At 33.8% G+C, this 15148-nt stretch overlaps 2 protein-coding genes and 1 long non-coding RNA gene across 11 annotated transcripts; all 3 read right to left on the bottom strand.

Moving 5' to 3' along the window:
• Nucleotides 1–602: 602 nt before the first annotated feature.
• On the bottom strand, nucleotides 603–3199 carry LOC101254657 (patellin-4). The gene is made up of 5 exons (XM_004233098.5): nucleotides 3033–3199; nucleotides 1566–2531; nucleotides 1360–1484; nucleotides 1128–1272; nucleotides 603–1038 (listed from the first exon to the last, which is right to left on the bottom strand). Exons 2-5 carry the CDS (start codon nucleotides 2463–2465, stop codon nucleotides 793–795), a joined length of 1416 nt encoding a protein of 471 aa, XP_004233146.1. The 5' UTR covers nucleotides 2466–2531; nucleotides 3033–3199; the 3' UTR covers nucleotides 603–792.
• A 1510-nt stretch (nucleotides 3200–4709) lies between these two features.
• LOC101263081 (primase homolog protein) lies at nucleotides 4710–14560 on the bottom strand. Of its 9 annotated transcripts, none has more exons than XR_011214732.1 (15): nucleotides 14299–14560; nucleotides 13763–13890; nucleotides 13125–13180; nucleotides 12992–13043; nucleotides 12793–12900; nucleotides 11897–11977; nucleotides 11014–11094; nucleotides 8972–9037; nucleotides 8776–8892; nucleotides 8611–8702; nucleotides 8424–8509; nucleotides 6616–6676; nucleotides 5299–5404; nucleotides 5141–5188; nucleotides 4710–4963 (listed from the first exon to the last, which is right to left on the bottom strand). XR_011214732.1 is itself a non-coding variant. In XM_010318644.4 (14 exons), exons 1-13 carry the CDS (start codon nucleotides 14468–14470, stop codon nucleotides 5324–5326), a joined length of 1137 nt encoding a protein of 378 aa, XP_010316946.1. In that variant the 5' UTR covers nucleotides 14471–14560; the 3' UTR covers nucleotides 4710–5188; nucleotides 5299–5323. The 9 variants fall into 9 exon arrangements, 3 of the variants coding, with proteins under 3 accessions (XP_010316946.1, XP_025885119.1, XP_069149657.1); XR_003245258.2 differs by having other exon boundaries at nucleotides 4710–5010; XR_740107.4 differs by having other exon boundaries at nucleotides 8611–8658; nucleotides 14299–14558.
• On the bottom strand, nucleotides 6779–7104 carry LOC138341787 (uncharacterized). Its single transcript, XR_011214733.1, has 2 exons — nucleotides 7003–7104; nucleotides 6779–6911 (listed from the first exon to the last, which is right to left on the bottom strand). It is a non-coding gene; the product is annotated as an uncharacterized lncRNA (long non-coding RNA).
• Nucleotides 14561–15148: the final 588 nt, after the last annotated feature.

Genomic DNA, 15148 nt, shown 5'->3' on the forward strand with positions numbered 1-15148 from the left:
TTGACCTAACAAATTCACTTAATATCGAATTGAGGATGGTACATAACAGTCATATTCAAACAAGAAGCTATAAATTATAATACATGTCGGATAATGTGTTATATGTTACAGTACTTCCTATCAAGAATTTTTCATATCAGGGCTCGATTTCAAAACACCTAGTTCAGAGAGGACCAGACTCATCAACTACTCTACATTTGTTGGTGTTATAACTTTCCATGGTCAATTTCTCATGCTCAGTAACACTACAATTTCTATCTTGTTTTCTACATACTTTGCCTACCTTTTTTGTTACACATTATTTTTACATTTTTAATCTAGTGTTATCAACACAAGTTTATATTCTTTCTCATCAAGAATCAATGGTCATTATTCATTGACTTTTATGATCTTCAGTGTATTTATCAGATTTTTTTTCCATCTAAAATAAATTATTTGGAATTCCTTTTCACAAATTGTTGGAAGGTTTGATAAAAAAGTGTCATGGAAAATGTTATTAATTTGTTATATTTAATATGCTGATTGTTATATCAAATATCAAGGTATGATGATGGTGGATCAATCACCATGGTGTGCTATTAAGAAAAATTCAAATGATAAGATGGTAAAAAATAGAGAGATCATATTCTTCCTTGTAGGGAGAAAAAAGAATAAATCAGCATATACAATATGAATGTAGGACCAAAAATAATCAAGTATATGAACCACCACAAAAAGGTTACTACATTATACATATTCTTAAAAACAGAGAAAAAGAACTCCATCTTCACTCAAAATAGAAACTTGCTCATCTCAAATTGTTGATTTGGTGATCTTGTGTCGATAAAACGCCTTCTTCTTCTTGCTAGAAGTGTTCTTGATTGTCAGCACAACCTTTCCTGCTTCAGTGTTCTTGAACGTGTTGCGAATTGTCGAGCTCACCTTCTTGTCCTTCTGAATGATTATAGTGTAAGAAGTCTCATCCTCTGGCACAAATTCCTCCTTATAGCTCACTTCTCCGCCCACAATCGTAACATCCCAGATAAATGTACTTTCCACCTGACATAATAAAGTTTAACACAAAACATTCAAAATCTCCGCGTAATATCAAAGCTCTCTCAATATATCCAAAGTTAGTTAATACTTACATCTACTGCAGGTATTTCAATAGTTTCAATTGATCCAGCTTTAAGGAGAATCTCCGAAGCTTCACAGTCGGAGGCTGAAAACTCAAAGTCATTCTCCCTCTTGAGTCCACCATATTGAATAGGGATTTCATGGATTGGAATGTACCTAACTCAAGCCAAATAGTTCAACATTTAGACCACATTAGACAGTAAAGTTAAACAGACAAATACTGGATTTATGTTTGAAACTTACTTGAGCAAGGTCTCAGTGACCTTAGCAGGGCGAGCAAATACGAATTTGCTTTTGGTTCTTTGTGTTAGGAAAGGCGACAGCAGAGAGTGCACGGCGTAATACCAAAATGGAACATTGATGAATATCTGAAAAACAAACAGGTGAAATGGTCAGATAATTCAAGTAAGATATAACTCACAAATCACAGCTATGCTAATAAGACTCACATTTTTGGCAACAAATTCAGGATAGTTATCCTGAAGAAGATCAACGGCTTGTTTGGTTGCAACCCTGACTTCTTTCTTAGACGGTCCAGGCGAGTTCTTCAGATCATTTATCTGAAGCAGTGAACTAACACCTCCAGCTTTGAAATCAAGCTGCTGAATGCCCTTCTCCATTAACTGAACTCTCCACCTCAAGAACTGATTCCGTTTCTCCTCTGTCCCGAACGTTTTGTTATAAATCTCTTCATCTTCCAAAACGCCGAAAATGTTGTAACAAATAGGGTGTCCTTGGTTATCAACCCCACTCATGTAAGCAGCTGGTGCAAGATCTGAGCCCAAATCTTCCTCCAAGATGGATTGGATATTAAAATCCTTCCTCCACTGGAGTGTTTTCTTGAGCATTTCGAAAGATTCATTCACTTTGTAATCCCTTGCTCTCAAGAATTTCAATAGAACCACATTGGTTTTCTCATCCCCTTTGCTAGGCAAAATGGGTACACCCCAAATAGAAATCTCTCTATCCACTTCAACAACATCCAAATCACCCTCCTTCTCCTCTATATTCGCATCGGGATTTTCCTCATTCTTTCCCTCTTCCTCTAGAGACTTGTTGGTCTCTTCTTTTTTGAATAGAGTGTTCCCAACAATGGCCTCCTCAACTATAGATTTCAACTCATTCAATGCCTTCTTCTCATTCTCTTTGAGATCAGAGAGGAAGTTGCTCTCTTCTCTATAAGAAGAGCTTTTCTCAATTGTATTAGGCTTGGATTCCTCTTCTTCATCTTCTTTTACCTTCTCATTCACCTCAACCTCCTCCACAACCTTGTTAGCAGCCACTAATTCCTCTTGTGGAACAACTACTTCAGCCACTTGAGTTGCCTCACATTGCACCTCAACAGTCATGTTTTTAGATAAATAACACAATTACACAAGTGTTGGATCTTAGAAATCACCTCCTCCCCTAAACAGCTGAAAATCAAGTAAAACAAAATTTTGAGTCCCTGAATCAGTGCCCTAAATAGCCAAAAGAGAACATGATTTAATTCAAATTAACAATGAAGTTAAACTAGAGCCTTTTTTGAATTGGCTTACTAAAGTGTTTGGTTCAATTCAAAATAAAGCTTACAAGCACTAAATGATAAAAATAAACCAAAAATCAATCCAACAGATCTAAAAATGTGGAAAAAGAAATACTCTCCCCTTAAGAACCCTGAAAAATCAACCTTTTCTGTTCAAGATGATATATAGATAATGGATTTTCAATGACAATGTAGCTGAATCTAGTCAATCTAAAAATCTCTACAAACAACAACGGCATACTCGGTATAATCCTAAAAGATATTGTTTATTGTTTCCCATAAACCTTAATAAACTAAAACCTCTGAAACAACAACACAATCAACTAAAACATCTATAGTATACATAAAATATTCAAAAAAAAAAAAAAAGGAAGAGTTATTAGAAAATCACCTTTTGGAGTTGAATGAGGTTGCTTTGCTTGTGTGAAATTGTTGTGTTTGAGATTGAGAAATGAAAATGGCATTTTTATAACGGTAATATTTTGTGTGTGGGTCCCAAAACGGTCAAATTTCATGTTTAGTGTGACACCGCACCGCAGGACGCATGGCATGTTAGAGCCGTTGGGGGATTCGTTTTCCAACCCTGTAATACAGCAAATTTTCCTTGTCTTTTTAATCATTTTTTATTTTCAGGTCCCACAATCCTTCATTATTTGATATATGGGAAAACGAACAAATATATATTCAGAATTATAATAAATCGTATGCAGATATTTTTCGTTATATCACTTTTATTGTCTAAAAGTTAGAGCATACATGATATTTATTAAATATTGGATCGACGGATAATATTGTATCATGTGTCTTTATTTAGTCTTCCGCTAGAGTGAAGGGCAATATATGCTATAATTTTTTAATGGCACAGGAATCAATGTCCCAAAAAGTACGACGAACGGTATTTGCATACCATTTACGACGATTCAGGTATATTTATGTTTTTTTTCCCTTATTCGATTCCCTCTAAATACCACTTTGATAGATTTCCTCGTTTTATTTTATTGGACTCATGTTAAATTGACAGAAACATTTAACATGATATTTTAAAATTTTAAATTTGACTACTACTACTACATTATGTAGTTCATTAATACTAAGGTAAATATTAAAAGAAAAAAGTGATATGACACTTTTTGATTTGCAAAAATTAATAAGTAAAAAAGAAAATATTTAAGTAATGAGACGTTGAGTACAATTAAATTAGAGGAGGAATGTATGAAGTTGGAAATTAAATTTGTGTTAAATTATACTTTTTTGCAATGAATACATGAAATATTACTCATGATTAAATGTACTTGAATACAATTTCAAAACTGAAAAGTGAGTTGAAACTTAGAAGGACGCAAACTAGGATAGATAGCAGATAATAATAGTGCGTTTGTTGTCATATTGTTCATTTTATATTATTAGTTATCTTCGATTTCGATCGATTTTTATCACTACAATAGTTGTCTCCTGAGGACAGCCCATGCTATCTATTAATCCCCTATTAGACAGCAATTACATATTGAACTGTTGGTCATCAATCATAGTTTCACAAATTTGAATTGAGTTGGCAATTTGACTAAAGAAAATACATATTTGCCTCAATTTTGTTGTTTGTATCTGTTAATTTGGTTTAAAGGTTAATTAATCTCTCTTTTTCTTTGTCTTTTTCCTTAATTGACATTGATGAACAACATATATTCACGTGGTGCTCTACGGCACCTCCTTTAAACAAACCATAGTCAAAGCTTGATTTTTTTAATTAAAAATTATTTCATTTCTGTTTTTTTCTCACCTATTTAAAATAATTTAAATCTTCTGATTAGTCTTTGAAAAAAGAATGAACTTGTCTTACGATTCTGACAAAGTTTCAACTTTATCAGAACATTATTTAAATTAATCTCAATTTTTTTTTAAAACCATTATAAATGTCCTTAAAAACATAATTGAGGCAACTAGGCAAATTATGCTACAGCTAATGGTCTAATTATTTTTTTTCTTAAAAGTGATAACAGAACAAAAGATAAAGCGACCTTGATAGCCGAATACTTTTAAGTTAAAAGTGATTATTCAATCATTCAACTTATTTCATTTCAAGATATTTTCTTCTATTCAATTCGTAAGTAGTCATAAGAGATCATTATGCGTTACACCTCTAGCTATTAGGAGTTGGAGACATACACTAACATTATTTGAAACAAATAATAGATGAAAATATCAAATATACATTATAACAAATTCAAATCTCCCAAACCTGTGGCCAAGCCAATTGCATTTCATTCCTCCAAGCATCTTTATAATAAGGTACCTTGTATGGTAAATATGCTATGTACAAAGAACCTTCATTCCAAGTAAACAATGAAACATTTCATCAACCAACCTGTCACCTATTTAAGCACACTATTTTGAGAAATCCAAGTCCAAGATTTCTAGAGGAGAATATGAAACTTTTGAAAAGGAAAATCTAGGTGTTGACAAAAATTGCTTCGCGTTTTCATCTTGAGTAATGTTACTTACAGATGCATAAAGTCTCGAGGAGAGGGTCAAGTAATGTTGGAAAGATATCTGTGTATCAAAAAACTTTAGTTGGTTGTTATCTTGAATTTTTTTTAACAAAGGGGGGAAAGAAGTAAAGAGCAAAAAGAATGGAAACTTTGTGGATCTGTAACACATACCTCTTAAGACTAAAAACTTTGTGGATTAGTTCAAATTCTGCATTTCATATGGCACGGCACATTCAATCGCTTCTTTCAGAGCTTCTCTTCCCAGATTAACAAGTACCTACAACAATTTTATAGAAGGCTTTAAATTTAATTTGCAATATGCATGAGCAAATGAATAGCACAGGTCTTGATTTCAGTGGATTGCCAACATCATAATAAAAATTTGACAGCATGTTCCTTAACAATATCTAAACTTAGAAACCAATTCAGGACAAAGAAGCAAACCCCATAAAAATAATAGTAACAAATACAGTAATATAAACTTCAGGGAACTTCTCCAACATTCTAATTACAGTGCCATAAAATTACCTGATGTGCACCAGATTGAATAACGGAAGCATTGATTGAATATCCAAGGTGCACATGAAATCCCTTATAAACTAAACACTGGACTTGGACAAATGCAGGCCATCCACAGAGTGAACAATAAAGGACCACATAGTTTTAGGGGGATGTCAACTGCATTTCCTGCTGCTTTTTTTTTTTTAATTCTTCTTATAAAATGATTAATCTCTATCTATACATTGATATATCTACCAGATGAGTAAGATCTGCAAGCATGTTCTTAGTACATGATCAGCGCCTCTAATATCCTTTCAATTCCTTTTAGTTGTCAAAGTTAACTCTGATGCTCAAATACTCAGAAGGCTGCCAGATAACTTCTTGATTAAAACCAAAAAAAGGCTAACCTGAGTACTAGCCCACTGGTAATGGGAATCGAACCTATATACCTGAGCTATCACCTAAAGAATTAAATCTCTGATCATGCCCTGAGTTGATGACCATGCATGCTATCAATTCTGAGCTTTAGCTTTATGAGAAACCTTTCTTTGGTCACAAATATAGATACAGTAATGGTAGGAGATAAATTAGCCATGGTTTGACCTGGATGGTGGTTGGTTAAGCAGCAAAGGCACATCATGCATCAGTATATTATTGATGTATATTGGTTGGTTCCTAGGAATGATATTCTAATAAACTATTTACTCATGGAAAAACATGTAGATTGACATTAAATGAGTCACAATCCCGTGATCTCTAACAATGTAGTTCTCACGACCCACAGATCATAATTATAAGCTAAACGTTCAAATCTTTCGCATAGTTGATTCTTCTTGACCCTAGTTGAAATTTACTGCAGCACCTCTATAAACAAAGAAGTAAAGAAAGAAAGAAGGAAAACTGCTCACAAGAAATGTATCGTTATAACAGAGAAAGAAATATGACGGCAACATCCTAAAAGGAAAAAGAAAATAAAAAGATTTTCACCTCATTTGCATCTTTATAACTGCTTAACTCATTCTTTTTCGGCCAACATACTTGCCAACACCTGCAAATCAAGCAAAGTCAACCAATTGTAATACTTTCTGACCCGTTGGTGAAGTAATAAGGCTTTGGATTGCATGATGGATTGAACAAATGAGAGTTACAAGTAGAAGCATCTGTGTATTGCAGCCACTGAGATAAATACCAATGAACAGACAGAGAAAATTATATTAGGTCCGAGCATGCTGAAAGGCTGTGATTCTCATGCACAGAAAGAAAAAAGGCATGTCTTCTCACAACTGTCAAAAACACAAAATACACTTAACTAGTGATAAAAAGGTACAACAATCCAGTATATTCATTTAGATGTACATTATTCTGCATTCTTACCCGACGCAAATTTGACTCCACCTCCCAAAAGGTGCAATACCCTTTCTTATTTAGTATTCCACTTGCTACATCAATATATAAGTCTCTCTATATCTCTTGAACTCTCTTAGAGCCAAGATTAAGAGAATACAGAAAAGATAAAAGTTTGGGGTTATGAAAAGTCAATAGAACCCAAATTTTTCAAGGACTTATGTTGCCATTTGACTAATTTGAAGAGCAACTTAGCGGCTACATCAAGCAAGTGGTTTCTTTTTTTTTTTAGTTCTCATCTAAAATTTGTAACCATGAACTTTAATGATGACAATGGTTATTACAAAATAGGCATGCCTTGCGTAATTTAGCTGCATTGACAGAAAGATGCATGCAATTGCAAACCACCAAAAGAAGTTTTTTGGGTTAGTCTTTCTCTAAGTATGACTATGAAAAATGTTTCTAGGCATTGGAGAAATGGAGATAAGTTAGTCCAAAGTAGTGGTGGCAAGTGTGTGTGTGTGTGTGTGGGGAGGGGGGTAAAATTTGGGCGGGTTGAAAATGGTCAACAGAAAATGATAATAATTCAACCCATCCATATTTGATATGGGTAAAAATTGATTGGGTAATAAATGGGTTGGGCAAAATACTAGTTTACCCATATTGCATGAGTAAATAGTACTCTACATAAGAATACAACATGGAGAAAATATTTTTAAAATGTTCTTACAAAAGTAAAAAACAAAATTCCTATAACTTTTCGATATAAAATAAATTTATGTAATAACAAGAGGAAAATATTTTTAATTTCAAAGTAAATGCATATATGCATTTTAAGAACATGCTTAATGCGCTTTAAGCAATGTCAATACTAATACATGATTTGCTTATTTTTACACTATTTTAATATCCAATATAAAATTTTAAAAAAATACAATTATAATTAGCAAAAGAAATATACAATTAAAATGTATATTTTTGGAGGGTCAAAGAACTTCATCTTTTCAATTATAGAGAAAAATAATTAGTTCTGTAGAAGAACATAAAAAGGAAGAGAAGTTCCAATATTTTTAGTGATATCATCAATTTGAGTGAATAAAAGTTAGAAGCTTAACCCATTTGGCTAATCTATATTTTACCCATATTTTATGGGTTGAATAAGGGTATCAACCCATTTTTTACTCATGTAAAAAATCACTCACCCAACCCATTAAAATATGGGCGGGTTACCAAAATATGGGCTCATTTTGCCGGCACTAGTCCAAAGTATATGAAAACTTATTTACAATTGATTTGAAATTGCAAGAATTCTTGCAGTTTCCACTTCTTGAATACAATGTTCAGCAACTTGAAAAGAAGTGCATGGAGAAATCATCCACTTAAGTAGACAACATTTTGGGACATCGAAGAAAGGAACACAAAATAAACATACAAGAGAAGAAGGAAAAAACCTTTCTTTCCCCAGACGGCGGGCAAGCTCTTCAGCCAATGCTTGGCCTGGTAAATCACCATCAGTTGCCAGCACAATCCGGGACGCCTGAAAACATATAAATTAAAAAATAGAAAAGGAATGAGCAATGACATTAGGAACATATCTTTTGCTTAGTGTTCTCAGTTTAATGCATCAAGACGACCAACCTTCTCCAAGCACTCATTGCAGTTCCACAGGTATGAAAATCTGGTATCCTGTCTTCAGGTGCAAGAAGAACTATTAAGCTGGAAATATAATCCTAAATATCAAATAATTTTAAAATAAGTGGTAAACCACAATGGTAACATTATGTCAAAATACTTGTGACACACCTCTTCCAGTGGTAGCAGTTCTTTGGATGCGATGCCCTGTGGTGCACCATTAGGAACACTGACACAGTTAGGAAATCCAGCTTCTTCCACTGAAAGCTTATCTATTTCACCTTCTACCTTTGGTCAGCAATAGAGTATCACATCTAATCAGCAGACAGAAATACATATCTGAGAAAGAAAAAGTTTTGGAACTTACAATGATGATCTCATCTGCTTCTCTTACATCATCCAGTCCATATAGTACCTTATCAGCACCCTTCTCCTGGCAATCGAAAGTAGAAGTTGATTAATAAAGGCACGAGGAAAATAAGGAAAAATACTAACTTCTCTGTTCAGACTATATCAAATTTTCCTTCAGAAAAATCAATGTCAGTGAAAACAGCAGACACTGACTGGAAGCTTGAAAAAACTCTTAAATTGACATCACAAAGAAACTGTTCAGAAACATTTGTCCAGAGGATAGGCTAAAGTTATTCAAAAGAGTCCCAAACCCAAAACCCATAAAGTAGGAACCAATTTTTAAAAATTTTGATAAATATTACCACAATATAATTGTGAAGTGTCATATGTATTAGCATGACAAACAATCCCCTTCTTGTTGTAAGATACTTGATCTTAGGCATATTTATATGCCGAATTTGCCAATAAATGCCTACTTTGGGGTGAATTTAAGAATAATCTTGAGACTATTAGTTTTGTTTTGTTTAACTTGCGATGATTGTGCACTAAAACACATGATTAGGTGATGCAGGAACTTTCAAGGTAAATGGAGTCTATTCGAGGGAAGGAGAAGCAAGGAAGCATTAAAATAAACTAAGGAGGAAACAGCAGTGAGTGGCGCACTGCCTGGTGCGAGGCGCCAAGGCCAGAACCACAGGCGACCTTTTCAGGCGCACTACCTGGTCGCAAAGCGCCAAGGCCAACACTCGACACCTTCCTCAGACGCACTGCCTGGCGCGAGGCGCCAAGGCTAGAACTGCAGAAGCAACTCCAGGCGCACTACTTGGCGCGGCGCGCCACAGCTGGAACGACTGAAGGCACTGTCTGCCGCGGTGCCCCAGCCCGTTTTCGACATGCCCAGCGAAAGTTGACTTGAATAGGACTCCTTGTCGGATTAGATTTAGAAAATACTTTTCCTAACTTCTATAAATAGGACCCTAGGGCTATTTGTTAGGGTTCGACTACTTTTTGGTGTGCAAGAGCAACATCCAAGTTTTCTAACAGGTTTCGATTTTCTATCTCTTCTTTATTTTGGAAATCGCATAAACAATTCTATTTTGCGGTTTTTGAACATTATGAGTGGCTAAACGCCCTTGTTCAGGGGATGTAGCTACGGAATGATTGTGGAGTATTAAAGGTTTTTGAATCAATTCTTCGTTATCGTTTTAAGTTACTTTTTATTCTTGTTTTAGTATTTCTTGATTGGCCATCATAGAGATAAATCTCTTGTCTGCTCTTAAAATCGAGAGAGGCTAAGGTAGATAGACCAAAGAATATAGAAAGTTTGATCTTCCATTAAGTTGAATTGATTTGTATTTAGGAGTGACGCTCGGACGAACACCTAGCTTAGTTATAAAACAAGATGAAAAATAAATGCTCGCCAATTAGGACTGTCTATCTCCGTTCAACGATGTAGTTAGACAGCTAAAGTAGGCGATTAGAGGTCGGAAGACCATAATCATAAAATCAACCATGTAAATCAGTAGCTTGATAACCTAATTAGTTCACTACCTGAGGTACGATACATGAAATCCAATGCATGCTGCAGCCCTGGAATTGTCTCTTACTTGCTTAAAACATCAAATTAAAGTCGTTCACATTAGTTATTTTATTTATTGCATTAGTTGTAGTAGTGATTAACAACATTCACCCTTTTAAAAAGTTACTTTTGTCGAATTGTGGAATTAAGTTAATAAATATAAGTTGATCATAAGTCCCATGGGAACGAAAACTCGTTTCTTAATAAACTATATTACTTGCGCGACTGCATGTGTGTGCTTATTAGGAGCAACAATACTAAACTATTAATTTCAGCCAAGGACACAATATCTTTTTTATTAAAAGGAATTTGAAGCTAAAGAATTTGCTCATCGAGAAACTTTTGCAAGACTAACTTTAGCTTAAGAATTGGAAGCATGCATTGCATATAGTTAAGCAGTAATGGCATATTGTGTTTTCACGTACTTCCCCATTACTCCATGCATGCAGTTAGGGTTGTAACTTAAAGAACAAATTTACCTGCCAAAACCTTTTCTCAAGAGTCCTATACTTGCAGCCGATGAGCATACCATTCCGTCTATAAGTGAAGGCAATGATGATCTGCAAGCACCCAAATATTGGCATGTAATTTATATCTCTACGACTCTACCCATGATGCAGCCATAAAATATTACTTTCCAGTTTCAAAATGAGGTTAATGATAAGATTATCTACCATGATCTCCATGTTTCTTGAGTTTTACTTGCTTTCCAAGTTAGTGAGACTTATGAACCTTGTCATATTTCTTTTGTTCATTTGTTCTTTGACACAATTTTAGCCATTAAACAGCCCTGAGATTTAGAAATTTCTTTTTTCTCTTATATATTTTAAGTCAAAGCTTGATCAATCCGTTGCCTTGCTGGTTCTCATGTCAATGAGTCAATCTCCTCCTACAAATAAATGTGTTTACCTTGAACTCTTAGTTGGAAAGAGAGTGTGCTAAAAGAGAAATAGAAGATTCTCAAAGTTGTAAAGCTAATGACTTCAGAGCACTTTTTCAGAAGTTCATTCTTAACACATAACTGAGATTTGTCCTATTCCTACACATGTTAAGCAACTTAAAGAAAATCTAAAATATGCATTGACATATGAATGCCAAGAACACTTGCATGCGCAGAATCAATTTTACTCCTTATTAATAATCAAAACCATTTGGACGAACAGAATTAAGTTTACTTCTTATTGATAATCAAGTTATCTTACCTGATCAAAAAAAAAATAATAATAATCAACAGCTCTATCAATAATAATGAAATAACATTGTCCATTGATATCAGGAGTGCCCAGAGCATTTGGATGCACTGACTTAATTTTACTTCTTATTAACCATCAAAAACTCTACCAAACCATAATATTGTCTGACCTGATCACCAGCCATTTGCATGACATGATTTCTCTTCAAAGTATTCATTGATATCATCCTCTTAGAAAAATATGCAGCCAGCTGTAATACACCCAAAAGTCATAGGCAATAAACAAAAAAGGGCGACTTGTATAATTTTATTGCTACAGAATCAGTTTTTCTTTGTTAAAATCCCTACAAATTTGATTGCTCTAATTAGGCCTAAATGTAATTACACTCATAATAATGAATTTATCAAATCTAACATAAGAACCATGAATTCCCAATCAACTGCTTGAGAGAATCAAGAATTCACCTTGGAAGCACTACCCGAATATGCATAACCTGGACAGTATAGAAGGAACGAACCTAAATTTTGAGGGGAAGACCAATGCTCTCCATTATGTCAACTTAAATGTTTGCAAAACTTATCTTTGTAGAGTAATATGCAAAATCAAAAACAACAATATAATTGATTCCTCATAGTGTATGTAAGGAGCTTCTTACCTTTTAAAAGACGGTACTTTTGTTAATGAAATTTACTTCATGAAAATAGAAGAAAGGGGCATCTTGCTCTAAGATGGTGTTTGGATTAGCCTTTAAAAGTAGCTTATAAGCTAAAAGCCATAAGTTAAGAATGACCAACTTTTAGCTTTTAGCTTATTATTTGTACTTTTTTGGCCTAAAAGTAAGTGCTTAAAAGCACTTTTTATCTTTCCCAAGCACCACAAAAAAAAAAAAAAAAACAATCTTAAAAGCCAAAATCACTTAAAATAAGTCAATCCAAACACCCTCTAAAACTAGCTTAGAGATTAGGGAATGCATTGTTGAAAATCTGTTGCCCAGTGCTAAATATTAGACTATACAATGCTGGCCATCAGATTTAGTATATGCATGACAAAAGAAAGTTTCCTTACCATATCACCTAATGGTTCTAAGTTCAAGCTTTCCTCTGTAAGTATCCGAGGAAAATTTATTCTGCCACGTTGATGGACCCCATCAGATGCCGCACTATTGTGTGGGATCTGTATTCATAATTAATATCCAATGAGGTGATTTAACTTCTATCTCTCAGAAATTAAAGTAAACAAATTTTAAAACCATAAATTAAACTACCTGGCCTGCCCATCCACAGTCAATATTGAAACACCTCCATAATGCAGAATTCCTTGATGACCACAAAATCAAGTTTGAAGAACTCTAGTTGCTTGTAAAAGAAGATCATCATTGAACATGAGAACTATCATACCTTTTCGAGGACATATGAAATGATAAACTCTTTTCCATTGACCGACCACCTTTACACTGTTTCAAAAGAGACAAATAAATACAAAGATATAGAGAGAAGGAAAAGAAAATGAATGGGGCTCATATCTAGCTTAACAAAACAAAATAAACATATCCAAGTGTCCATGACAAACCCCAACTTATTTTTTTGTCACAAGAGTTAATTAGCAGAAAATTAAGGTTATGTTGTATAATTGGAAAACAAAGAAGCACATCTTAAATGTGTTTACTCGTCTACTCATATATGAACAAACAAACAGTTTAAAGAATTATGTTATAATTGAAGGCTATATATTACTTTACCCTAGTCTCTGTTATAAAGAGCGGAAAATTTACACTTTACACAGCTATATCAACCTTGAAATATGCAACTCATTATTTTTCATCTTGCATTTCCTCATCAAATTAGTACAAATGCATGACCATGAAAAGAGAACAATGACCAAACTCTCATTATTTCCTTTCCTAGTGTGCGCTTGCAGGTACAAATTCCAACTAGTTGATATCAGTATATGTAATTCAAAGATACCAACCACTTGAAACTCATTAAAAGAAAAACTTAAGTAAACCAAAAGAAACACCAAATAAAATGTCACATACCTTGGGACACATTAATCTTGTGTATTCTTCAGGAGTAACAGAATTGCAGCATATACCAAAATTCTCCACTTTCTCCTTCAGTTCAGCATAATCATCCACCTCCTTATTTTCATCTCTCCTCAAACTAGCTAGTAAAAGTTTAAACAAAAAAAGTAACAAAATAGATACTCAAGAATCTATAGATTATCACAAGGTCTAATTCTTTTAAAATTACAAAGCTATTTACATTTGCAAGTGTAAAGAACTCAAAACATGGAATCACTCTCTAGTTTTTTTAAGAAAATTGTAAAATATCTGCATGAAAAATGTCCTCCACCCAAATACCCAAATTTTGTATCAAAATTAATTTTGTTCATGACCGTGGTATCCAGCCAGCTTTCGCGCAACTCGACTAATTTCACTGCGACCTCCCACCAGAAGAAACAGGTTACTTTTTTATTAAAATTTGATTCGCCGTCTTGCCTTTTCCTCTTCATAATTACAATATATATTAGGTAAAGAAAAATTCAGACAAAAAAAAAGGAATTGAAGCGAACCTGCAGGTGTGAAGAGCCTAGTAGGAGTAATAGTAAGAAAACCATGACTGTTAGGCGAAAATCTTGAGATGAAAGTGTAGAGTATAACAGGACGAGCTCTAAAGAGAGTTGACGCCAAGCCATTAAGCATTTCAAGAGTTTTAAGAGAGCTCTCAAAAGCCTCAAACGCCATTGTCGCCTCTTTTAAGTTATCCCAACACACTCTCTCACTCTATTTTTTTTTTCTTTTTTTTCTGAGGTGACCAACCTACCCTTGGCTTTGGTTCTGAACTCGTTTCATAATAGATCATATTGTATTAACTCGTGTTTTATTTATTTTATATTATGTTTGGATAAATTGTTTTGTAACATGAAAGACAAAACAATTTATAACATTATATAAAACAAGACTTTGTGTGAACAATTCATGATGTGCGAGAGATTATTATTATGCAATAATTAACATGAAAATGTTAATACACAAATTATTTATTTTTAAAGGATATTTTTATCAAAATACATCTACTAGCGGAAAGAAACTTGTAACTTGCTATTCAAAAGCCTAAATGTCAATGTCTCGTTATATATTAGTACACAAATTATTTATTTTTAAAAGGTATTTTCATCTAAATACATGACTAGCAGAAAGAAACTTGTGGCTTGTGATTTAGAAGCCTTCGATTTCAATATTAGAGAAACAAATAGAGTCAGAAATTTCTATAAGAGTAATATTATGACAATATTTCATCAAGTTTTTCTTCTTTTTGAATTGTTTTCCATGTTACGTGCGCTATAACAAACATTGTTACATAGAGGTTTGACCATACAAGATCCAAAGGTGCTGCTGGAATATTAGAAAACAAGGTTTTTT

Source organism: Solanum lycopersicum, chromosome 2 (assembly GCF_036512215.1).
Source record: "Solanum lycopersicum chromosome 2, SLM_r2.1".
Classification (NCBI taxonomy): Eukaryota; Viridiplantae; Streptophyta; class Magnoliopsida; order Solanales; family Solanaceae; genus Solanum; species Solanum lycopersicum.

Excerpts from the sequence above, each read along its gene's own strand:
- LOC101263081 (XM_010318644.4), bottom strand. The coding sequence starts at position 14,470 with ATGGCGTTTGAGGCTTTTGAGAGCTCTCTTAAAACTCTTGAAATGCTT. Across the intron at positions 12,901-12,991 it reads ACTGTGGATGGGCAGGCCAG|ATCCCACACAATAGTGCGGC; the intron begins GTAGTTTAATTT and ends TTATGAATACAG. Across the intron at positions 8,659-8,775 it reads AACTGCTACCACTGGAAGAG|GATACCAGATTTTCATACCT; the intron begins GTGTGTCACAAG and ends ACCTGAAGACAG.
- LOC101254657 (XM_004233098.5), bottom strand. The coding sequence starts at position 2,465 with ATGACTGTTGAGGTGCAATGTGAGGCAACTCAAGTGGCTGAAGTAGTT. Across the intron at positions 1,273-1,359 it reads GTCACTGAGACCTTGCTCAA|GTACATTCCAATCCATGAAA; the intron begins GTAAGTTTCAAA and ends GGCTTGAGTTAG. Across the intron at positions 1,039-1,127 it reads TTGAAATACCTGCAGTAGAT|GTGGAAAGTACATTTATCTG; the intron begins GTAAGTATTAAC and ends TTATTATGTCAG.